This window comes from Sesamum indicum, linkage group LG4 (genome assembly GCF_000512975.1).
Source record: "Sesamum indicum cultivar Zhongzhi No. 13 linkage group LG4, S_indicum_v1.0, whole genome shotgun sequence".
Classification (NCBI taxonomy): domain Eukaryota; kingdom Viridiplantae; phylum Streptophyta; class Magnoliopsida; order Lamiales; family Pedaliaceae; genus Sesamum; species Sesamum indicum.
In genome coordinates, this window is record NC_026148.1 from 3,373,102 (window position 1) to 3,399,096 (window position 25,995).

Genomic DNA, 25,995 nt, shown 5'->3' on the forward strand with positions numbered 1-25,995 from the left:
GCTCGATGATTAATGCCAAACAAAAAAAAAAAGAAAAAAAGATAAGGACAAACATAAACAACTCTATATCACTTATACTCCAATATATATTTCAGTTTCAAACTGAAACAAGAAGCTAAACCCATCGTTAATCATTCCACGAATCCATTTGAGGCCAAAAACAGGAAGAAAAACAAACAAAGAATCCAACTCGTAGAAAGTCTCCACAACTGAAAAGGTTTTAGCAACCGATCCGTCGAATGAACTCAAATTCAAAAACCTGTCAGATAATCGTGTTTCTTTCGAAACGAAAGAATCTCGAACAGTACCTGAGGTCAGCAGATGGAATATTCCGGCGAGGTGACGTCAGAGCACCGGCAGTGTGACGCGCCTCTCTCTTCTTCCACTCTCTCTGTAACTGTAAGCAAAGGTTTCCTCCGAGAGTTTTATGAATGGTTCGCACGTGCGATGGAATCAGAAAGCATGTCGGCACGTGTGAGTTCGTTTAAAGCAGAAAAAGTATCTTTCCACCTGGCGTTGGGCCGAAGGTATTTTATTTTATTTTTAATATATATCTGAGAAAATGTTTTAACATTTTAAATTAATTATAAGCTTAATTCATAAAAAAATAAAATAAAAGTATACACTTCACTGCTGAGAAGGGGTGATTTTGATGTTCTTGACCTGTCAAGTAATTTTTATGTTTTTCTTCCAAAATATTTATTTTAGTCTATCAATTCTTTTATGAATTTTATAAAATATTTTCCCCACATAAATGAAAATTTCAAGCAATTATTAAATTTAAAGATATACTAAACAAATAGAAAGCTAATTTTTTATGATTAAAATTATTATGCAGACGCATCGAGTGTGCTGCATGCACCACTTAAATATGATTATTTCTTGCATCAACCGAAAACGAATTTTCAAAATTACAATAATATACACAATCCGATCTGTACAAGAAAAATATGGTAAGATCATATCATAAATGAAATTAATTTCCATAATGATAATAATCTAGAAAAAAAAAAACATGCTTTGGTCTTATCATTATTTAATATTTTCTGCAAAGAGCATAATTATGGTTCATGAAGGTAAATGATCTCTGTACTGGTTGTTCTTCAGTTCACATGCACTTTCCACTCTGAGGATTTCATCAATAGATATTAACAACCTTCTGAAGAACACTTCACATGGCCAGAATACAAACTTTATGCAGAAAAACCTGAATATAACATAGAAGAAAATAGAGATTCAACTCTCAGATTAATGTACAGTACCATATTACTGCTTCTAGCCTCTTGATGCCAGTTATAACCAAATAATGAAAAAATTTCACTCAAGCAACAATTTCCAGTTTACGATACAACTAAATACAATTTTCGGTTCATATGTTCCTTCACATCTACAGCAGTCTTGAAGTAGTTGGCGACTCTTCATTTGCAGCTTGTGATAACAAGCCGGGATTTCAGATGTAACGAAGAGTAAAAACTGTTCTAATGTGTGAAAAAATCTATCTACACCAAGAGTTTGAGCAAAGAAAGTGTCGGCCATTCAAACATGTATGTTATCAACGGTTAACAGTCCTCTCCATCCTTGGTATACACAGGGATATGCCATATCTTGGTGTTCTTTTTGGGGTCATCTGTAAGGCTGAGATCTTTATCGTCTTCTTTGAATGTTCTGATAAACGTTTTGGCCCCCATCAAGATGAGCCGTTCCACCATGAATAATTGGTAGTTATTCTCGACTAATGGATCCAAAAGACTGCTATAATTTGATGCGTATGCCAATTTGTACCTGCAAATAGATACCGGAGTCAGCAAGACAAAAGGCAATACAAGAAAAAACTTGTGATCTTGCTGGACTACTATTATTCATATGTTGCTATGACTGCTTTGAGTTTCAGTTTAGCGGTAAACAGGGATTGCACCTCCTGAAGGGTTCACGAATGCACATTGTCATACTAAGTTGAGGCACAAATCTTTGGTATGTAAATCACTGCGTGTGTGGAAGAACAAAAGTTTACTGGCAAAAGATACCTTACAGCCAAAGGTGAAAAGAAGCCAGGAGTTCGTTCGTTGGATGCAATAAAAAGGGTTCGTCCAGCAGGAACCCATTTGGCAATTCTACAAAGGATAAACTCTGGACGTGTATCTCTGTCAAGATGAGGATGTAAGCTCCGTTCAACGCCAAATCTGTCCTTCCTATTTTTCAGTTTATCACCTCGGCGGACATGGATCGCATCATAATCTCCAAGAAGTGCCATAATCTATATGAAGATGCGTTCAGTATAATAGCATGACAGGAATATCTTGCTGAAAAACTTAAATCAGTTGAAAAGCAAGTACATGCAACAAAAGAAGCAGAGCACCCTGCAGATTAAATCTATGCAACCACAATAAGCACCCAGCATACTAAATTTTCTATTCTTCACAATAAGCATGCATCTAATTCCCATTTGAGTTTACTACTTCTGGTCCGTCTTCAACATTATCCCTGTTGCTTTATGAGAGCAAGCAAAATGTTGTTGGTTGAGTTTGAATGCTATGAAAAACAAAAAGAGTTGCATTAACATGATACAAGCAATTAATATTTCCCCTCAAGGTGATGTAAAACATGCCAACTCAAGTCAAGTGAATTAAATTTCGCTTTTCTTCCGCGACTTTCCACCTTCTGTGCATCGATTAAGTCTTAATGTTAATCAGGTACAGCTGCTACTCCACAATAATTCAGATTGGATAAGCATAGACTGATTTATATTGAAGAATAGGATATTTCAAAGTTAAACCAGCTGCAAGCCAGACGCTACGACCAACTTTTGACCTATCAATCATGGTAGCACAGACATTATTGCAGGTAGAATGACTAGATGACAGAGTTGGGTTGACCCTATTGTTGAAATGAACCAACAATCACGAATCAAAAAACAAAATGAAAAAAGAAGAAAGGAGTTACATAGTCAAGTTATCAACTTTCAGTAACAATTAACTGACAACAGATCAACCAAATGCAATAAAAGGTTTGGGCTCAAGATTTCCTACGGGAGATCTTGTGTTTGAACCTGGGCGGGTGGGTGTGCGCGTAACAAAAAAGAGGCAATAAATTACCTTTTCCGCAGCATCTCGTAGCTTCTTTGAAGCCATTGAAGGAAGAAATGAATATGGCAACATGATAGAACTGCGGTTGTTGCGATCCTTGCACTCCATGAACCTGAATGACTATCATGATTAATACCTACACAAAAGCTATCAAGATTCAAAAACTAATTATGTATGGAGCAGGGACTATAATTGCTAAATGCAGAGCAATATGAGTTAGGTTGAGGTCTGAAAATTTTGCAGTATCCACTGAACAGGGATTGAGATTAGAAGACTAATTACACATTCATCACTGACTCATCGTCAAAGGCAAGAAACTATTAAATATTAATAGGCTGACAAAATACATATAACTTTCCAGAATCCACTGAGAGAACATATAGTGGATACATTAATGATACTTATTAACTTTTGCACACAACATTAGACATGGACTCATTGTCAGTAACACGCCCATAAAATTACGAACACTGATATATAAGCCAGAACAGAATAGACCAGAAAACAAGAAATTGATGGAGCATGATCTAGAAATTGTATACTTGCCATGATAGAGGACTTGCAGTTCGATTAATGAGCAAAAGATTTGAATACAAACTTTTTTCTTTGAGATCGGCTCGACTAACTCCTTGCACATGCGCTATCCCTCTGGATCCCAATTTCATGCTTGTGGTGAGAACGTGATGCCACATTTTTGAATTATCCAAAATCACAGGTACTGTGTCAGATATGAGATCCAGATCATACAAAGAATCCATAGCACAGGAGCTAGCTGCCCACCTAGCAAACAAAATCAAATTATGAAATTAAACCAAGGCAGACTACCTGCTAGCAGTTCTATTCTGCCAAGAGCTCAAGGCAAAACAACAAGGTCACTGAATCAAACTATAAGCAATTGTACTTTTGCAATCTCCAGTTACAAACTTTGTCCACTGAAGTTTACTATTTCAGTATATGCCCCAAACGTTAAATTACGGGCAAATTACTCAATTTCTAAGAGAATATTCAATTCCCACTTGCTTGCCTTTCGGATCAAGGGGACATCCAAACTACTATCAGAATCTGTCTCCTTGATACAAAACTAAAATCATGACCAGTATGTTAAGTTCACTTTCCTTCGAACAACCAGTACTTTTAATCAATTTAGTTATTATCCACCATATGATTAGATACCCATTATGAACTGCAGAACCTAACTCACCTTTCCTCTGAAACCGTATCGCTGGACTGATGAAGGATCCCTTTCTTATTGTGTATGGGATTTATGCACATCCTAGAAGGCATCACAAAAGTCCTGCAACCAGGGGTAGAAAAGTATAAAACCGATAATTACGCTACAAAAGCTTAAAATAAACTGTATTGCAACTAACGGGAACCCAAATCCAAATTGAGGCAGTCATCATCTCTTCAGAATCATAACAAAGTCATAATAAATTTGATGGCCTTACAGAAGATACAAATCTGAAAGAACTCTAGTCTTCCATTCTAACAGGTACCTAGATTTACTAATTTCCAGTCCCATAACCGGCAAACCTTAGGCTACATTAACATATCCAAGAATCAAACATTAGCAGTGGCTAACTTTAGCAACTATTCTACTTCTTCAAACTGTAATTCTATCAAACAGCTCCAAATTCGCAACCAACTATAAAAAGAAAGGCACAAATTTTTCCAAATACAATTACTACATCAAGAGTGCCTGTAAAACCCACCACTCCCGATTACTGAAACTCCAAATTCGAAGAAGAAAAAAGTTACTCAATACATACCTCCCCAGAAACAACGCTTCTTCAAGGGCACACCTAAGGCTGGACTCTTGGTGGCCCAAACCCTCACAAGAATCGCAGTGCTTTCCAGGACAGTCAATTCGATTTCCCCAATACAAGTACTTCTCGTGCAAACTGTGACGATTCTTGGGGTCAGTTCCCAAGCTCCGCATGCTCCTTGGAGTTAAAAGTAGAGACGAGACAAGGTACAACACAGCAATGCATGCAACGGAAGCTGTGAGAACGAAGATTGGAGATCTGGGCTTCGATAATTTCACCTTCTGATGGGTTTTCTGGATCGCCATTCGTAAATTTTCAGGCTGTTGGCAGAAGAGAAGAGTTAGAGAAGCAAAGAAGGCGTGTGATTTTTCTGCATTTTATGTGTTTCTTTATTTACCTTTTTACTGGTGCAGGAGTAGTGATAATTTTTGGGTTGGAAATTGGAATTTAGGTCTGTAGGATATTTACTGATATGCCCTGCACATAAAAAAAGTTTTACCTCGTTTAATTGGATTAAATAGATAACAAATAAATAAAAATTTGTCCCAATTAGACTTTGTTGGTAAAGATAAAATCTCGAATATATATATATATATATATATGTTGTAGTTATTTATATATTTATTTTTTCTAAATATTCTCTTTTATTTAAAATTATAAATATAATAATCAATTGTTAATATTTGGCTCACAATTTCTTCATACATATATATATTAGATGCAGTGACACGCAATACTTGCGCACATAACTTTTTATTTTATTAAATCTCATAATTTATTCCTTTATATTAAAATTTGTCATTAGCTTACAACCTCAAATACAAAAACTACCATGTAATTGTTTTTAATACATTAATTATCAATGCATATCTTACTAAAATTAAATTAAAAATTGACACTTTGTACAATATATATGCAAAATAAATATTAATACGTTATTTCAATTTCAATTAACAATAAACTTAAACAAAATGGTAGTAAATTTAATTTTTAAGCACATGTAATTGCACATAATTAATTTTCTAATGGAACTTGATTGAGTAGTTAATTTAACATACATTGAAAAGTTGAAGAACATTTTGAAATTTATAATAATTTGGTGCAGTGGTATCAAAACTTTCACTTTGGTAAAAAAACTCTCTTTCTTTTATAACAGTGTGTGTATATATAAATATATTATATTTTCATAATACAATTCCTTTACCGATTGTGGTTGCATACGTCCTTTAGGAAACACTCCAATGGTTGGTTGCCGACTCCAGTGGTTGATGATAACCCGACATGTAGCTGCAGATGTTGCTCTATATTGAATTTTCTATTTCAAATTATGTTGTATTTTCTGTTCCATTTAATATATATCCATTATATATCTATACATAAGAGGAAAAATTCTTATTCAAACCAAATTCAAGCACAGAGTAACTGTGATACATTAGTAATATAATTGATCACTTTTTCTAAACTGTAAATATATTGTGCTTGCCACATAGTTTGAGACCATCCAAACTCGATTTGAGTTGGAATTTCTGTAGATGGGAGATGGCATGTGGAGTGCAGCAGTAGACAAGGAATACACCACACAAAGACACAAAAGCCACTTCAACTATGAAGAGTTCAATTTCTAGAGCTACAAATACATTTCTGTAAACTACTCTCATCTGTACAATCTCTACATAGGCAGCAAACATTGGGAAAAACAGAAAAGGAGTAATGCATACTGAAGACAATCTGCAAATGGCTGCAGCTTCAATATCCATTAACCTTCTATGCAGTTTTACATCTCTGTCTTCGTTTTCGAGTTGCAGTTTCATCGGCCAGAAGTTATCTTCTCAGAGGCATGTTAGTAAGACAAGTGGGCAATGGCATCTCATGCCTTCTGAAACGCTCGGGAAGAAATGCCATGCAGAAGTCTAACGAACCCCAAGAAGCTGAGCTTCCCATCCGAGTGTCTTATCCAGTCCTGCAGAACTACGTGCACTGGAACAGATGGACTAAGCCCGAGCTCCTGTTTGAAAAACAGGTGACTTGTTAGGCGTTTCTTGAATCAAAAGCATCTTTGGCATGTTATGTTAGTAAGTTCAATGATTTCACCGCCTCGAGAAATAGACCTAAGACGAGCTTTTTAGCGCTCCCTAACATTAGGTCTAATTATGAGAGAGAGAGAGAGGCATACGGAGGCAAGTTCCTCTATCATGATAGGCCTATTTCCATCCTTCTCGAAAAAATCGTAGGCGCGGCGTGCATGTTGCTCCCAGCTTTCCATTCCTTCCAGCTGATGTACACTTATTGCTGCAGAACAGAATTCTTCAAAATCCATTTTTCTGTGTTGAAGAGAACTCACCTGCATGCACATGAAAAACACATTCAATGATTTTCATAACTTGTGGTAGCAAGACTGAGCAACGTTTTTGATCAAATACGAGTCCAAAACATAACAAACATATGAAGAAAAAGGCGCCTGAAAGCTCTTACCACATTGACATAATCTAAAACCCGTGAATCCTTCATTGCGTCAGTTGCATTCTTTGCTGCTGCCTGCAAGCAAAGTCATTATAAAACAGGCAATAAGATATGAGACAAAACGGCAAACAAACACACACACACATACAGAGAGAGAGAGAGAGAGATGACCGATTTGAAGTTCTGTAGGGATATAAAGCCGCTTTTGTTTGGCCCTAATAATGTGAACTGTTCCCGAAGATAGGCTAATTGCGGTATTGTCAATGTTCTTGCAAGAGCCTGTTGCAAGGGCAGAACAGAGAACTTACATCATGCAAAGGCTTAAGGCTAGCTAATTTCTTACAAGTATTTTGACTGAAGAAATACTTTAACTAGGAGCAATTCCACTGAAGAAATAAGGAAAAAAACGTCAACAGATATATAATCAGTCGAAAAGCATCTTGTAATGGAATTATTCCTTGAAAGAGGTTTCCTCTATATAGCTAACATATACATACCCCTAAAGCTGCCTTTCTCAGAGGAGATGAACAGATATAAGCTTTCACAAGCTTATATGTTATCATATCCAGAGGAATCTTGACGTCGTGGAGACCAGCCAGCCATGGATGACCTAGAGATTACAATGGCATAAGAAAGCTCGTCTGTTTCATAAAGCCATTAATTTTCCAGGCAATATAATACACTTTTTAATAAGGTTTAACCACACAAGATAGTACAAGATATACATATACGTGATGAAATGCATACGTGCAATTTGGATCAACTATTTATTGTCTAACTACTTACTAAGAGCTTGTGCTGCCGTTAGCCTTTTACGGTAATCCTTGTTCAACAATCTCTTCACAAAATCTATGGCATCTGGAGATAAGGAAGGCCAAGGGGCTTCGTCGAAACTCGGGTCTGCCTTTAGAACAGCTCGAAAGATTCCTGATTCTGTCCTAGCCCAGAACGGTCGGCTTCCACAAAGAAGTATATAAGCAATGACGCCAATACTCCACATATCAGCTTCTGTTCCATAAGATCTATGCAAAACTTCAGGTGCGACATAGTAAGCACTTCCAACAATATCGTTCAGCCTTTCATCTGCCAAAATACCTATTGTCAGACTCGACTTGACCATAACAATGTGAAGAACAAACAGCTGTTAGCAATAGAATGGACCTGGCTTTACATAATCAGAAAGTCCAAAATCGATGGCCTTCAGAGGGGCATGCTCATCTTTTGAAGTAAAGAGAAAATTCTGCAGCCATGTAACAGATTCATGTCGATTAGAAAAGAATCAGAAGTGAGCAACTTATCCCGATTAGAGAGTAGTCTTGTATATTTGTACAAATTTACCAAAATGAGTTGGCGTTTAGATTATGTAGAGTTTCTGGCCCAAGATAGGAAAATCGGTAACACGAATTCTATTGAACTATCTAGAGCATAGAATGAAAATTTTCTGTTGAAATTTCAGCAGCATTAATTAAACATTTAGACTCGCCTCCTACTCAAGACTCCGTAACATGCTTCAAATGTGAAGTCATAAGAATGGCATTACATAAAATAAGTGAATGGTAAAAATTTCTATCCTCAGTGCATTATGCAAATCTACTCGGAAGACATTTATGCTGTAATTAATATTATTTAAGAAGTTCATCAAATAAAGGTATTTCCATGTGGCCACATTTCATAATAAAAATAAACGTACATACCAAATATTACGTTATCACGAGAAAATATTGTCATTTCATAGCAGAGTCCACCGTAATGCAAACATAGACATGACAAGTTTGACACAAAGCTTTTAACGTTAAAATTGGAAATAAAATTGGTGACAAAGTTTTGTAATGTAAAATTTTATAAGCTTCCTCATAATGAAATGGTGACAAGAAGCTCCAATAATTTCACAAATGGAAAAAGGAAGAATGTTAAAATTATCAGAGTTTGCTGGTACATTTAACCAGCTTATTCAAAGCAAGAAAGGCATTAATTGATAGCACCTTTACCGGTAGACAAAGATCAAAGAACTGAATATAATGCCTGAAAGTTTCAGAAACAAAAGTAAAGAAGGAAAAGGAAATATCTGGGGACTGTACCTCAGGTTTTAAGTCACGGTGAACCACACCTTGGAGATGACAATAAGCCGTTACACTTAAAATCTGTACCATGATGATTCTGGCATCTTCTTCTGGGTATTTGCCACCTCTGGAGCAAACAAAAGGAAACAAATTATTAGACCGGTCAGGCATGGGAGAACTCTGCTGAAGATAAAAGTATAAAAACATTACACATACCTAGAAAGTATCCTATCTAGTAATTCTCCTCCTCTGCATAACCTGAAATTGGAAAAGAATATAAAGGTGAGACTGAAACGAATTAGCCCATGGGCAACCATCTAACGCTGCTACAAAAAAATGCGTTCAAGGGAAACACTCCAAGTGTGCCAGTTGGATATATCTAGAAAATGCCATGTTTAAATCTTGTCTTATTCTTAAAGTTTCTATTAACAACTGCGACATGGCAGGTTGATCTCAACCAAAACAAAACTTGTGTTATTGCTATTAAGGAAAATCAATATACTATACTAAATCTTGTATTTAATCAAGTAAAGGTAGACATAGACTAGTGTAACATTGTCATAAGTAAAATATAGACCATGTTAGAGATTGGTAAGTTACGTTTGGGGTGTACAGCCCACCATATGCTGCATCTATGAAACTTAGTATTATATGCTTAAAATTAAGAAAAGGAAAAGGCGACCTCTTGTTTTCAATTCGAATCATATTAAATGAAAAATTCACCAAAGTGTGAGAGATATTAGAACCAAGACAAAACATGAAATGCAGCAGAAGCAGACACTGAGGTTGGAACAGTCCAAACTTACTCCATGACAACATATACTTTGTCTTCATCCTCATAGGCATCATAGAATTGTACCAAGTTTTTGTGTCCTGTTAGTGCTCGTAGTATCTTTACTTCTCTTCTGACATCCTCTATGGCAATGGCTGTAGTCATCTGAACAAATTTTAAACATTCAAATTTCAAACTCATCAGTATGTGCAACCCAATTTTGAACATAAGATAAGTTACAACTCTCAAATGCAAAATTTCCGTCACTTGAAATCCATTCAACTTTTCACTCGACAAGCAATCCAACATACAGACATGCATACATTAGATATCACAATCTGCAAGTTTCGGAATTCGTAAAGGCAGTAAACATAATATACTTGCTTAAAACAATAAAAGCCACCGGCCACACATCCTTAGATAGTCCAAAACCAAATGCAACTTCATCGTGAAATTTATGATAAATAAGGAAATTCATAAATTTGTTTACATTATCGCATATTTGTTGTTGAAGATCCACCAACAACAGCAAAAGATCTTTGAGCCATAACCAAAATACAAACCACTAAGTTGCTAAGTTGCATCTCACAGCTTTCAAAATCTCTAAGATATAAAACACAGGCAAGAAAGAAAATTGCTGCAGGAAGCTTCTAACATCGAAAAGCATTATCAACAAATCACAACAGAATAACAAAATCTGAGGACAGCACAAAGTTCATGAAAATATGTCTCTTCATATTAAAAATACAGAAATTTTCCAGTAATTCAGAAGCAATTGCATGAAGACCTTTGATTTTGGGATAACTTTGACAGCCACATCCTGCCCTTTCAAGCTCCCCTTCTTTCCTCTAGCTGAACAAGTGTAACCAAAATGCCCTCTGCCAATCTCTTCCCCAAGTTCATAGTGGCTAATGAAATTCTTGGAGAACCCAAAATTCTTATCTAACCCAATAATCTCACACTCACTCCCTTCAGGTATAGTGGCCTCATTCGGTTTCACAGAGCCATGCCTCCTTGCAAGCAAGGCCTTAATGTGCTTAGCTGGTGATGGTGGTGGAAACGGGCGCTTAAGAAAGCGCAAAGGAGTTGAAGGGACACTGCCAGAATTGGCAGGGGAATTCTTGAATGCGCTAGGCAGGGGACTCGGGCTGTAAAATGGAAACTTGGGCGTTTTTCCGGTTGAGGAATTGAGTACGGGCTCATTGTTTTCGCCCGGGATTATTGGATTTTCGGACAGATTTCGTGGGGGTTCAGTGGGTTTTCCATGACAAAGTCCCATGGAATCAAGAACCCAATAGTGAGAAGATTCAAGAAAATATCAAAGTTGCAAAAATCCAACAACTTGTGATCAAGAGTACTCAAGAAAAAGCTGGAATTTTCAAACCATTTGAAGGGAAAACAACTCCAGGGAAATTGTTGAAATCAAGAACGAAGAGAATTAGGATCAGTTTGTCCCCAAAAATAGAAACTTAATTCTTGCGACAAAAATTCAAGCAAGATAAAATTTTTAAGCTTGATCAGCAGAGCCCAGAAAGGCAAAACCAGAGAATTTTCCGAGGAAATAAAATTCCAAGGAGGAAAGGAGAGAAGCCCAAGAATGGAGAAAAAACAAGAAACAAAAAACCTCGGCAGAAGAGAGACTGGAAAAAGACACACTCCCTTTTGAAACGATCAATGCCAGAAAGATTTTCAAAACAGGGATAAAAAATCAAAAGAATGATGAGAAGCAACTGATTTCAGCCCAAGAAATGGGTAGAAATAGCATGTCTGGCAAGCAAAGAGAAGAAATCACCTTGAGGGAAAGATGAAAACAAGAGAAACTAACAAGCAGGTAAAAGAATGAATGGGACTGAGGAAAAAAAGCACAAAAGCTACAAAAGATGCTAAGCAGAAGCTGTAAGAACAGTAGTAGTAGTAGTAGTAGTAGTAGTAGTGAGGGGCTAAAGCAAAGCACCCATCCTCCTTTCTTCCCCTGCTTTTTCAAGCTTTTCTTTCCATTTTAATTAAATTTCCACCCTTTTTCTGCCATGGATTTATTTCTTTTTTTTCCTCAGAGTTTGCTTTGGGTGGTTTGTGGAGAAGTATCAACTTACAGGGCCTATTATTAATTGACAATAATAGTGGTGGGGTTTGAGTTTGGATCCTTCCAGCCTGTCCTTATTGAGAGATAGAGAGATGTGTGCATGGTATATATTATATATATATATATAGAGAGAGAGAGAGAGAGAGAGAGAGAGTTTTCATTTCATGTGTGTTTATCTGCAAACAACTAAGTGTAGTTGGAGCTTTGACTGCCTTTTTGGGTTTTTGAACTTTGAATTTCTGGGCTTCCAAAAGGAGGTTTTATTTTAAGCTTTTCTATAACTTAATAATTCCAATATGTTTATATTTCATCAGTAATAACTTTCCCAAAATTAAGTTTGGACAACAACGAATCGCACTTCTCACCCTAAACTTTCATATTCTTCTATTTTGGCCCCAAAAATTACCATGCTAATATTTAACTCCTCTGTGTCTGTGTAATCGACCAGTCAATTTCATTCGTTTTATAATATATTTAGACTCCAAGATTGAACAAATGAGTTATGTTAATCATTTTCATTTGACCGTTTCATAATTTCTCACCCCAATAAAATTTCCTTCTGAATTTTCATCAATCGTCATTTTTTAATTAAATACCGCAATCGTTTCTCCAGCAACAACAGCATGCAAGTAATTTATTCTCTACTCATTTTGTTTTTTTTTTTAAAAAAAAAACACATTTCAAATATGAATAGTGTGTACCTTGGTATTAATTTGCATTAAAGTTGATTCAATGTGAAAAATTACGAGTGGTAAAAGGACGACATAGTTGGTTGAAGCTTTATTTTTATTTTATTTTTTTAAATTACGTGTGGTATTTATGAATTAAGTCGTACGAATAATGAGTTTTTATTGAAATAAATTATTGCTAAATGTTGGGGCATAAATTTGAAATATTATTTGGGGAAGTTTTGTAAATCTTTGAACATAAAAAATTAATGAAACTAATATAGTAAGTGTACAATGATTCACACACTAAATTTTCTTATGAGAGATCTCGTGTTTGAACCTTAGAAGTATAAGTGTACTGGGCGTGAGTGCAAAAATAAAAAATAAATAAATAAATAATTAGACAATCAAAAGTAATAGTTGGGGACGGAGGGCTAAGTATTTATAAGTGTGTTCGAGATATATAATTGCAAATGAGAAATTAATAAAAAAAAATAATTATATGGTCATAGTAAATTTCTGCACGACCATATTTAAATTGAATCAAAATAGAATTAACGTATATTGTAAATTATTTTTATATTAAATAGAAGTTCGAGAGCATTTATGTCATTTTAAGATACCATAATGCAACCATCCAAATTAATCATAAAAGCAATAAAACAAAAATTGCCCTTATACGTATATTTGCTAAAATTGTATTTTAAGTATATATGTTTTTCATAATTTTTCATGCCATTTCTAAAAATTTAAAAAAAAAAAAATACGTACCCTTTTTAAATTCAATGAATGAGATTAATGGAAACATTAAGTTTAATAACTCCCAACCACCACGATTTCTTGGGGAGTAGGGGGTCAGCAATATACACTCACATGCCCAAAAATTTCAATCAGATCACCATTTAATCATAAATTATTCTCTTTATTTTTTAATTTTCTTGCTTGTTAATTTTTTTACGAGTAGGTGTACCTAGATGTGTTCCTAATGACAAGCTACCCTTATTATTGTTATTTTTATAATATAATTAATAAATATGTGAGCCGTGTGATTGTTTTGAATTGATTTAGCGCTAATAATCACTTATATGGTTTTTATTTTTTTAAATTAAAATAGTACTTATATAATTAGATTAATATTTCAATAATGAAACACGATTGAACGATATATCAATATAATTAACAGTTATGAAATCATAAATTATAATAAATTCATATAAAGTTAGACAAATAATCGTACATCCGACAAAACTCGAACTCATGACATTGAACAAGTTCGTGAGACGACCTATAATTAATTACAATAATGACTATTATTAATTAATTTCATATATTTATCTCTCATTGGACATTTCATGATGAGACACCCAACCATTTTCAACTGTCCCTGATTTTTGGGTGCTAACACATGATTGTACCATGAATTATTAATGTTTCTTATCCAACTACGTATCATGATTTTCTCCAATTATTATGCTCAAATCCCCCACGATGTCTATTATATATATTTATAAGTAATATTTCCACACAAGATATATAGGTATTATCATTTCTGAATTGAATTATTTATATTTTAAAAATCAATATTTAGCAGTCTCTCTTTTTATGTTGTTTTCTGTATGTTAGTGAAAAAGAGATAAAGACTACGTAATTTTTAGAAAAAAAATTATGTATATATTATAATAGATACATTATTTTAATTAAATATCATTTTAGGGTTTATATATGATGTACGTTAATTCGCGGGATTACCAACCCTAACTGTTCCATAAATGGCATTTAAGTGGTATTAATACTATATGTATTATTTTAAAATATATATATAGGAGTAGCCATAATTGAACTTGCCTGCAACAATTCATAATTTTTACTAATATGGTTGTGCTTCCAGCTTAGGCATATTATTAAGAGTAGGCAGCTAGGTAAAGCAGACAATCCCTCGCTACTATATTGTCTGGGCTAAGACCTTTTCTCTCGTAAGATGTCTTTTTGGTACAAAAAATTAAGACTTATAAGAAGACGGAGAGGATAATAACTTGCACAATAGGATACAATTCGAGTCGCAAGTAACATAAAAAGCTCATTATCCACAATTAATGTAGGACGTTTGTCTATATCATCAACCCCTAGACGAGGGGCATGGAAGGCACATGGTCTTCTTCCTACAGACGGTGCTAAATTATGTGGCTTGCGACTTAGTGGGCGCCCTGTTGCGCAGAATATTGTTCGGTATGACTTCGTATGTATCTGACGATTTTGTTCTCAAAAGATGTCTTATAAGGAGGTCTTACCCCGGCTAGTCCTACAGTAAGGTGTTATCCGCTTTAACTTCAATTCTATGAGGAGGAGCGCACGATTTGTCCTATTTATGCGTCTCATTGAGCGCATTTAATTAATTTCTTAAAGTTTATGTGTTTATTTCGCACAAATATGCCGATGGGACCTTATTCAATTAATAAGGTTGAGGTATTACAATAAAAAAGTTGAGTTCAAGTTTCGCATTTATGGGTATAGATCTACTTTTATAGTAGTTTATTATTTTTTAGACTTGTCTGAACGTGTTCATTGATTTGAGTTATTGATGCATTATATTAATTTTAAATTTAAATATATTGAATAATGTAACGAATTGAATAGAATTCATCACAAAATTTTATTATTCACGAAAATTAATGCAAGGAACCCCTCATAACGAAGAAACTTCCACGATTTGTGAAGTAAAAATGCCTTTCAACTAATATGAAAACTAATTCATTCAACTTATCAAATTATATATTAACTAATAAATTATTATTTTTTTTTTACTGTAGTGTATTGATTTGTATATTTCGCTCTTATTTATAGTATATTTTAAAGTGTGAAAATTTATTTATTATATGCATGTTGGAACGACATGCCACAACAGCTAATTAATATGAAAAAAGAAAGACCCTCGATACTCACACACGACGATTAGTGATACCGGCACACCATATTTTAAATATGACAATTATAACCCTAAATAGATATTTTTAAAATTAATTTTTAATTACCTTCTTTTTGTTTTTTACAAAAATGACTCTATATCATTTTAACACTACTGCACCAATTCTTTTGTTACTTCATAATACCTTAAGTTGTTTTCTTTTTGGTTTTTTCTTTTTTTTTTCTTGAAATATAATTTATTGATTTATATATTTTATTTTTATCTATAATATATTTCAAAACATAAAAAATTATTTATTATACGTACGAAAAAACAACATACCACGATGATAAATATATATATATATATAATCGACTACCTAATATTTTCTAGGAATTCTCTTGAATGAAGCGAATCACCTAAAAATATTAAATAAATGAATCATGCCATAATAATTGTACGACTTATATCATGTATCATGATATGATTCACTCGTTTGATATTTTTGAACTCGATTTATATTAAAAAAAATTAAAAAGAAGGGGAAAAAATATCTCTTTGTGCATATATGTATAGTATTCTTGTGACTAGTGTGCTCGATTTGAAAAAGGTTAACCTGCCGACCAATTTATGGTATTTAAAATAAGATTTTTTTTTTCCTCTGTGATCAAATTTTATAAGATATAAAAAGATAAGGGGAAAATTACAAAAGAAAAAAAAAAGTGAAAAAATGCCAAGAAGATAAGTGATACGACAGTGTGAAGAAAGGCAGCTTCAGTATCATACACGTTTGTCTGATCTTTTCAGAAAATATACGTAGAAAACTCCAGTTACCTTAATCATACGAAATATATACCAACTTCAAATGATTAAGCATATATACAGAAGAGCAAAGTATGTTAGGCTAATTGAGATGATTCCCGACGAAAATTCTTTTATGTTTAAATCAGCTTAAGTTCGAAATGGTAATAAACGAATTGTAGTAGTAAATGTGGTAACAAATAATAAATGTGTCTTACCCTAAATGCAATTGAATAAATATTTATAGAACCAAATATGCCTACTTATTTGATCCATATCTCAAACTCTGAATTGTCAGATAATGTGCGGCCTAGATCCTGGGTCGCTGGAGAGGGTTGCCGGAGCTGCAGACTTTGGGGTTTTGGCCACTGAAATAATTAGTGACATGTATATAATGAACAATCTAGTGACAATAATTATTTGTTTGTCCCTTATTTCTTACTATAGGCGTGTCACTAATTATTTATAGTAACAACTTTCTGTATCCAAATTGTTGTCACTTAATATCTATTTTTAGTGACAAGTTTTAAAATTATCACCAGATATTTTGTCACTAATATTATATCTTTTTTTGTAATGTAATGACATACTTATATCGAATTGTTGTCCCGATATTAGTATCTTCATACGTGTTATCACTATAGGTATGTCGTTAATAATTAACGGGGACAATTTCATGCATAATTCTATAAATAATAATTATACTATACTAAAATTAAAATTATTGACACTTAATATATTCCTTTTAAAATAAAATACTACATTATCACGTTTATTTGATAGGATAAATTACAAGAACTTTTCTTAAGGTTTGGCATAATTACGAATACAACCTCATTATTTGAAAAATTATAAATACCATCCTAATATATGATGAAATTATGTAATCATTGGATGGAGGTATGAAATTGTTAACTCTGCATTTGATGTATATATTTTTTTATTTTTTCTAAAAAAATAAAAAATTATAAAAACAATTCAAGGGGGTGGAAAAATTTTAAAAAATTAAAATTTTAGTAAATAAATAAAATTCTAATTTTTAGTCGACAATGACATTTTGGTCAGTTCACTCTAAAAAATGGATGAAAACCTGACGGAACAGGATAGTTGTTAAACGACCAATAAAATTAGGGGAGTACTAATAATTTTTTAAATAACAAAAAATATTTATAATTATGTCAAATTTTTAAAAGAGGCGGTTGTAATTTACCTTATTTGATACGTGGAAGATAAACACAATCTTAATTTTTGGTGCCTTCTAAAAGTAGATGTTTAAAAGAGTGATTCTTGAGAATTTATTCCCATTATCACTTGGCTTTTTTTGTGGGATTCTTCAAACTTTTAGGGCAAAAAGTATTTTCCCATTGGTTTATATATAGGTCTAAAAATTCTCTTTTTCTCCAAATAATGCAGATGAATTGATAAGAATTAATGTAATTATTAAAAATTCATATTCTGTACCAAATTAATTAATACAATTAATTAAATCGGATATTGTCTCAATGGTAGGAATGAAGTCTCGAGATTCTTGATTTAGAAAATGTTTTGACTTATTAGTAATTGTCTGTCTCCTTTAATAATAATTTGAAATTTGTTATTATTTTTTATATATGCATCATTTATTATGAGATTGTTGATATATTTAATCCAGATTTTAATATATAATATATTGAATGATATAAAAGATTGTTTCTAATTAGAAAAAATAGATTTTACGCCAAAATAAGAGTTATTTTGCCATTAATTTGTAGCAATGAAGCAAAAGAAATATTTCTTTTCACAGATCATTCAATTTTTTTAATAGAAGCGAGAATCATATAATTGTACGGATATTTTAATAAATAGTGTAATTAATCAATACATTGATTCTATAACTACGAATTATAAAATAAGTTACAATAATCTTTCATAAGTGAGACAAATAGTCATACATTAAATGAAATTTTCGATCTGTAACCTCAAACTTACTGGTTCGTGACGAGAACCTTAATGACAACCATTGAGCTAATGCATATTTATTCCAATTGATCTTTAGCAGAAACCAAAAAAATTAGATATTAAACAAATAATTAGATAATGTTAACTTGTTTTGATGAAGAAGTATTAAAAAGAGAAATTCTTGATTTTATAGGGTTTGTTTGGAAGGTCCCTACCCATGTCCACAAATCCCAATCCCTTAAAGGATACATATAAATATCATTGTGCCTCAAATCCCAATGTAATGACAAATTTCTTGAAATAAATATGAGAAAAAAAATCAAATACCCTTTTTGTTCTTTTTGGATAATTTTATATTTACTTTTAAAATTAATTTGATAAAAATAAACCCTAAATTTAGGGAAAGCAGACAAGGATTCCTCTCTTTGTCCCTTCATTCCCTTTTATATGCATAGTGGAACCTTACCATACACATAAAAGAAAGAAATTCTTATTCTTTGATGCTCTAATCTTCACCATATCTTTATTTTGAGGGGAATAAAGTTCATTTTAAAAAGAGATATAAAACTTTTTGCCCATTTATTCTATCTTTCTCAAACACACAATAATATGAGCTATACATACTTTTTTTTATTAGGGTAATTTATACTCCTTCCCTTAAATTTGATATAATTGTAATACCTTTTCGTTGTTTGAAAAATTATAAACACTCTCTTAATTTTAACGTACGTCTAACGACGAGCCCATTTCGTTAGTCCTCATTAGGTTTTCGTTCAATTTTCATAGTGAATTGACCAAAATATCTTTTTGAATTGTGAATTATAATTTAATATATATATATATTACAATTTTTAAAATATTTTTATGGACTAATATTCTATATGGATTATTTATTGTTTTATATTTTTTTTTTTTTAAAAAAAATTTCAGTAAGGGTGAAGTAGTAATGTCATCTCACCGTCTAGGGCTACATAATCATTTTTCATTTGAGGGGTTCAAGTAAGAGAAGGTATTTTTTTATTATGCCAAATTTTAGAAAATGTAGGTGTAATTTAATGAGGGGCTCAAGTATGAAAAGCTATTTATAATTAGGGATAATTACATTCTCCTCCGCCGAGATTTGGTGTAGTTATACGTAGACTCCCTGTTGTTTGAAAAATTACATCTAGCACCTCTGAGGTTTGCTTTCGTTTAACAAATAAGTCCCTTCGTTAGTCAAAATTCACCTAATTTACTGATATTTATAAAAAAAAAATCTATATTAACCTCTGATTGACTTATTATTAATTTATTACAGACCAAATAAATCTTTTTATGACCAAACTATCCACATACGTCTTCACCCATTAATACATGTGATGAGATATATTTTTAATGTTATAAGAGTAGTTTAGTTCGAAAACAATTGTTTGATTTGTAATAAGCCAGTTATTAGTCAACAGAGGATAAATATCAATTTTCATTTAATTTTTTATTAATATCAACATATTCAATAAATATTAACAATAAAATATAAATCCATCAATCACTCGTTAAGATAGACTTCATAATTCACCCGTCATAATCACATTTTTAAAAATCTACTTAACACATTTTCGAGAAATATTTATTTAGAACAACAACAAAAATAAGTCGAAACGTAGAGTTGAACGTTGTCGATAGATGTTCTTTAATTAAACCTAAGAAAAACTACATTAAATGATAGTGGCACAATTCTCTAACAAGAAAATGTACCTACTTATGTAGGCAAGAACTAGCTCATTAAATGCCATTTATGTTTTTTTAAAAGTTTTTACACTAATTAAGTTTGGTTTAATCCAATAAATCATACTGTAAGTATTTGTCGTATGATTGGTGTTGCTTTTTGAATTATACACCCAACGTACGATAATTGTACTATATTTATTGTATTATTAATTTAAGTTTGGTCAAATTTGATCTCATCTACTATTTTCTTAACAAGACTGTGTCTCAACGCAAAAAGCTTCCTCAATCAATTCCTCGTTCGAATGAGTAAAATTTTGGATAAATTATATTTTGCCATTCGAATTATACCCATTTTTACGCTTTGCTACTATTTAAACTTTTTTGTGTGTTTGTCAACTTATAATCTCGATTTTGAAAATTTGCGCTTCATCTTATATGATTGTTTCTAGATGATTTTTCTGCCTTGCAGTGCTCCTGTGATATTTAAGGATAATGTAATGATGTTTCCTCCGACATGATGTTTTTTCATAAGAAAAATCGATTGAAAAAAACAGTCATATATGGCGAAGTGCAAATTTTTCAAAATTGATATGACAAGTCGTCACGAAAAACAAAACAATGTCAAAATATAAAGATGGATCCAGTTCGAATGACAAATTATAATTTACCCAAAAAAAATTATTTTACTATTGTTGTATTTGTAATATGTGGTAATTATTTGTACATTAAATATATAAAATATTAAGTAAAAGATGAATTTAATTATATAGTAGTAAGGGTTAGTGAAATTAATAGGATAATTGCAGAAAAGAGCAATTATTGGAGTGTTGAAAATTGAGAAGCTTTACTTTTTGGGTTGATTATGATATAGTTAGGTGACCCACTAATCACTTCCTTAATGCTCTGACCCAAAAAACAAAAGATGCCACCATTTCAGGATTTTCATCATTGGAAAAATATTATTATGTCCCTTTGATTGTGCATATTACTTAGAGATAATTATATTCTTTTTTTTTTTTAGGTTTGGTGTAATTATACATAAATTGTATGTGGTTTGAAAAATTATATCGAGTACTCCTACGATTTTGTATGTATCTAACAAATATGTCCATCAATTAGCCAAAGTTCACTAATTCGGACGATTCCAAACTCTTTGCTTAGCTAAAAGATGTTAAATATTATTGCATCCGATTTATTAATGTTAACAAAAAAAATTGAATGAAATTGATATCTACTATCAATTGACTTATTACTGATTTATTGCAAGATAAATAATTTTTTTCTGACTAAACTACTCTTATAACAGTGACGATATACCTCCTCACGTATATTAACATGTAAAGATGTATAAGGGTAATTTGATTATAAGAAGATTTATTTGATCTGCAATAACTCAATCGAGGGCAAATATGAATTTGTAGTCGATTTTTTTATTAATAAAAGCAAATTCGATAAATTTTGACTAACAAATAATCTATTCGTTAGAGTGGATTAACAAACTTTAAAAGTACCAGATGTAATTTTTCAAACTATAAGAAATCTGCGTATTTATTGTGCAATCTCCGACTGATTTTAATTTAAAAAATTGGAATGAAATAAATGGTGAGCACGCAAAAAATGTTGATGACCAAACAGTGTTAACCAATGGTAAACAAATAGGTAATTAAATTAAGTACAGTACAATTTGATTTATTTATTAGGGTAAATAATATTAATGATGCCTCCCGATATTAGATTAAAATACACAAATTTATAAAATTACAGCAGCACCTCCTGAAGGGTATTACCGTAATGTATTTCAAGAAGGTGTTTGTGTAAGTTTTGTCTTTGAAGAGGGATGTAGTCGTAATTACAATTATAATTTCAAAAATATTCTTCGACAGTAAATATTTTAATTGAAATATCCACAACGAATTTAATACGCATACTCTTTTTGTTTTTTTTTTTTTTTAAATAATAGCTGTCCATCCTGGTACGTTATCTTTATATGTATATAATAATTAATTTTTTATATTTTAAAATATATTATAAAAAAGAATAAAATGTATAAACCAACAATTAATTAACTACTAAATACCTAACTAATAACAAAAACAGAGCAGAAAACGTGTTGACACCTTTACAAATTAACCATACGCCTTTGCGGAATCAAACAAAAAACGTACTACACTAATAATAATAATATAAAGAAAAAAAGAGTAATTCTTGCTTAAGCCGTTTTAATTGGTTATGCAAGTGTGATTTTTTAATTTATTTTTGTAAGTTTAAAATTTTGATAATTTTAATCTTTTTTTTTTCATTTGTAAATTGCATGTAATTTGGGCATAACCTAATTAAATTTTAAATTTTAGTCCTATAAATCAATTTATACGTGCAGATAAAAAAAATATTAACCTCCTAAATTAAAGGAATAAAAAATCACATGCAATTTTTTGATAAAAAAAAAGAGACTAAAATTATTGAAATTTTAAAGTTACATAACTATGTTAGGAAAATTAATTTATATAGAACCAAAAATTATATGTCCTAAGTTACAGGACAAAAATTATATTTTTTTTTCTCGTTTGTCTAATTTGGATTTATATTATTGGTTGATTTGTATTAGAAGAGATGAATAATTGAAATTATTGGTGGCCTACTTCTCTAAACTAGGACCATATGGAGATAATAAATGATTTGGATTGGGTACTGAAAGATATTAGGCCACATTAAGAAGCAGACACCAGTTTCTGCAGGCCCAATATTGGGTTCTGGATAGTGGGCCTTAGTTTTCTCTGGCTGCAGAGCCCATTACTCTACAGGGATCATGGGCTCACAGAAAATGGCAGAATATATAGGCCCATGATTTATTTTTCTTCTTTGAGTAGTTTTAAGAATATTTACTTGAAAATGAAAAATCACCGTTCATTGTTATATTATTCTCTCATATGTATTTATATATATGGGTCGGGTTTCATTTTGCATGAGGTCAAATATTAAAAATATTTTGATTCATTATGAAAATGAGCCAAAAATTAAACCAGACAAAGTGCATAGCTTTTTGTAAGCCTTTTTTTTCTCAATGGGATATATCAATACATAGTCCTCCCATTTCATCAGTTTTTCAGGGAAAAAAATTGCAAAATTAGCATTATATTTTGTATTAAGTGAGTTTCAAAATATTTTAAATATTTAGACTGAATAGGTATTATACAAATAAGAATTAAATAACAATTATGAATATTTTTTAAATATTGATAAAAAAAAAAAAGAAGGAAGGGCAGCCATTGATAGAGAAAGTGGGTGGTGGTGGTGATCGGACATTAATTCCAATTGTCAAAAGTGGTGGGAAGGAGTGTAATGAAAATGATTATGTATGTATGGGGCGGCTGAGCAGAGGTAGAGCCAAAAAGGGGCACGCCCCCCCGACAATTGCTTCCATCACTCACTCCACTTGTCGCCCTAACTTTCTCATCTCACGCTTTCATTTACTAACCTCGTCCCCACCTTTCACTTTTTCATTTTCTCCCTCTCTTTTCTTTATATAATTTTTTTCGTGATTTTAAAAATTATCATAGTATCTGAATTTGTGATATAAGTGCTTTATGAGTTAATTATTTTTTTATTATAAAAAAAATATTATTTTATTATAATTTTTTTTAATTAAATAACACAAACATGACGAGTCGCGATTTCAAATCGCGACTCGTCATTAAAAATAGGGAGAAAAATGCAAAATTCCCCAAGTCGGGAAACAAAACCCCGACTTGGTATTTTCCCTTTTTTTCGTATAATTATATTTATATATTTTAATTTATATATAATTAATTTTAACAACATACTAAAATCCAAAAATTAATAAAATTACCTTTGCATTAACTTAAAAAATTACAATTAAAGGTACAAATGTAATAGTTAAAATTGTGAACCGAAAATGTTCTTGCGGCAAATGGACTCAATTTGGTATACCTTGCAGTCACGCTCAAAAGGTATGCGCTGCATTCATAATTAATGCTGCATCAATGGTGAAGGATTATTACAATATAATGACTTATAAGAATACATATTCTAAGTCATTTGAACTTGTACATTCCGAAGATTATTGGGATGTACCGGGATTTGAGTTGGTCCACGATCCTACTATTCGCATCTCTTCGAAGATTATTGGGATGTACCGGGATTTGAGTTGGTCCACGATCCTACTATTCGCATCTCTTCGCGCCCTGATCGAAATCAAACAACACGTATTCACAACGAAATGGATTGGGCGCAAGGCGTGCATGACAACAAGCACAACAAAGAAAATTTTCAACACAATCGGATGTGTCAGTATCGGGTAGCCAAGATTAATTGTATATTTTTTGTATTTTTTACAATTGTACAAAAATATACACTTTTACATTTATACATTTAATGTAATTTTTTACAATTGTACAAAATAAATAACTATTACATTTGTACCCTTAATTGTAATTTTTTTAAGTTAATGTAAAGGTAATTTTATTAATTTTTGAATTTTAGTATGTTGTTAAAATTAATTATATATAAATTAAAATATATAAATATAATTAAACGAAAAAAAAAGAGAGAAAATACCAAGTTGGGATTCAGAATCCCGACTTGAAGTCAGGGTTTTGTTTCCTGACTTGGGGAATTTTGCATTTTTCTCCCTATTTTTAATGACGAAATCGCGACTCGTCATGTTTGTGTTATTTAATTAAAAAAAATTATAATAAAATATTTTTTTATAATAAAAAAATAATTAACTCAGTGTTTTGTTTTGTATTTTGTATGTTTAATATTGTAATTTTTTTTAGACAAAAAATCACTGTTTATTGTCAAATCATATCTCTTTTATATTATATATATAAGTGTATATATAAAAAGTTAAAAAATAAAAAAACACACATATAAGGTGTAAAAATATAAAAACAAACATTGAGTGTGTTTTATCTTGCCATGGGAATTGCGAAAATATAAAACCAAAATTGAGATTTTCTTTTATTTAACAAATAAATTTATTTATTAGTCAAAATTTATTTAATGATATTAATAAAAAAATGAATAAAAAAGATCAAATTTTGCCCCCAATTTATTTATTAGTGATTCATTGCATGTCAAATAATTTTTTCTCTGATCAAATTATCCACATACATCTTTACACGTTAGTGTATGTAAGGATGTATATCTTTACTTTTATAAGAGTACTTTAGTAACAAAAGATTTATTTGACTTACAATAAATCAATATAAATTAATCGAGGGTAAATATCGATGTTCTTTCAATTTTATTTTTTTTTTGTTAATATCAACAAATTTAATAAATTTTGACTAACTGAAGGGCCTATTTATTGAACAAAAACAAACATTAAGAGTATTAGATGTAATTTTTCAAATCATAAAATGTGTAATAACACCAAAACTCAGAGGATGAGAATATATATTCCTTGTATATATCTATACAAAAATTGTTAGTTTTTTTTAATGGGAAATAATTGTTAGTTAAGTGGGACAAATTTAAAGAAACGAAGTTAACACGTATTTTATGTAAATGTAAAAATGTTTATATTTTCTTTACTCAAATGTATCTTGTTCACCAATAAGTCAAATTTTATTTAAAAAATAATAACTGTTAATTTTATTTTTCTAATATTTATATATGACTTTATTTATTGATACTATTATGAAGAAAAATATTGTACTTATTATTATTATTATTATTTTTTTCCTTAAATACATTTATAATGCTTACCAAATTTTCGACATAAAAACCTGTA

General features: G+C 31.5%; 3 protein-coding genes across 4 annotated transcripts in view; all 3 read right to left on the bottom strand.

Moving 5' to 3' along the window:
- LOC105159920 (dual specificity protein phosphatase 12-like) overlaps positions 1-439 on the bottom strand; it is a 5,213-nt gene extending 4,774 nt beyond the window's left edge. The window contains exon 1 of the mRNA XM_011077143.2: positions 309-439. The gene's annotated coding sequence lies outside the window, so the exon portion shown is untranslated. The remainder of the gene's footprint in view (positions 1-308) is intronic.
- On the bottom strand, positions 1,305-5,246 carry LOC105159921. Of its 2 annotated transcripts, none has more exons than XM_011077144.2 (6): positions 4,853-5,243; positions 4,285-4,377; positions 3,630-3,863; positions 3,093-3,195; positions 2,025-2,254; positions 1,305-1,782 (listed from the first exon to the last, which is right to left on the bottom strand). In XM_011077144.2, the coding sequence occupies exons 1-6, from the start codon at positions 5,152-5,154 to the stop codon at positions 1,560-1,562; spliced, it is 1,185 nt and encodes a 394-aa protein (XP_011075446.1). In that variant the 5' UTR covers positions 5,155-5,243; the 3' UTR covers positions 1,305-1,559. The 2 variants fall into 2 exon arrangements, with proteins under 2 accessions (XP_011075446.1, XP_011075447.1); XM_011077145.2 differs by having other exon boundaries at positions 1,627-1,782; positions 2,030-2,254; positions 4,853-5,246.
- Positions 6,286-12,232, bottom strand: LOC105159922 (CDPK-related kinase 1). Its single transcript, XM_011077146.2, has 11 exons — positions 10,929-12,232; positions 10,176-10,306; positions 9,586-9,627; positions 9,388-9,496; positions 8,471-8,549; positions 8,096-8,392; positions 7,807-7,919; positions 7,481-7,588; positions 7,322-7,384; positions 7,023-7,190; positions 6,286-6,854 (listed from the first exon to the last, which is right to left on the bottom strand). Exons 1-11 carry the CDS (start codon positions 11,418-11,420, stop codon positions 6,717-6,719), a joined length of 1,740 nt encoding a protein of 579 aa, XP_011075448.1. The 5' UTR covers positions 11,421-12,232; the 3' UTR covers positions 6,286-6,716.

Coding starts and splice junctions, on each gene's coding strand:
- LOC105159922 (XM_011077146.2), bottom strand. CDS start 11,420: ATGGGACTTTGTCATGGAAAACCCACTGAACCCCCACGAAATCTGTCC. Junction 7,920..8,095: donor AACGGCAGCACAAGCTCTTA/GTAAGTAGTTAG, acceptor TGTAATCTCTAG/GTCATCCATGGCTGGCTGGT. Junction 7,385..7,480: donor CCCTACAGAACTTCAAATCG/GTCATCTCTCTC, acceptor CTTTGCTTGCAG/GCAGCAGCAAAGAATGCAAC.
- LOC105159921 (XM_011077144.2), bottom strand. CDS start 5,154: ATGGCGATCCAGAAAACCCATCAGAAGGTGAAATTATCGAAGCCCAGA. Junction 4,378..4,852: donor GAAGCGTTGTTTCTGGGGAG/GTATGTATTGAG, acceptor CCCTGGTTGCAG/GACTTTTGTGATGCCTTCTA. Junction 2,255..3,092: donor TACGAGATGCTGCGGAAAAG/GTAATTTATTGC, acceptor ATCTTCATATAG/ATTATGGCACTTCTTGGAGA.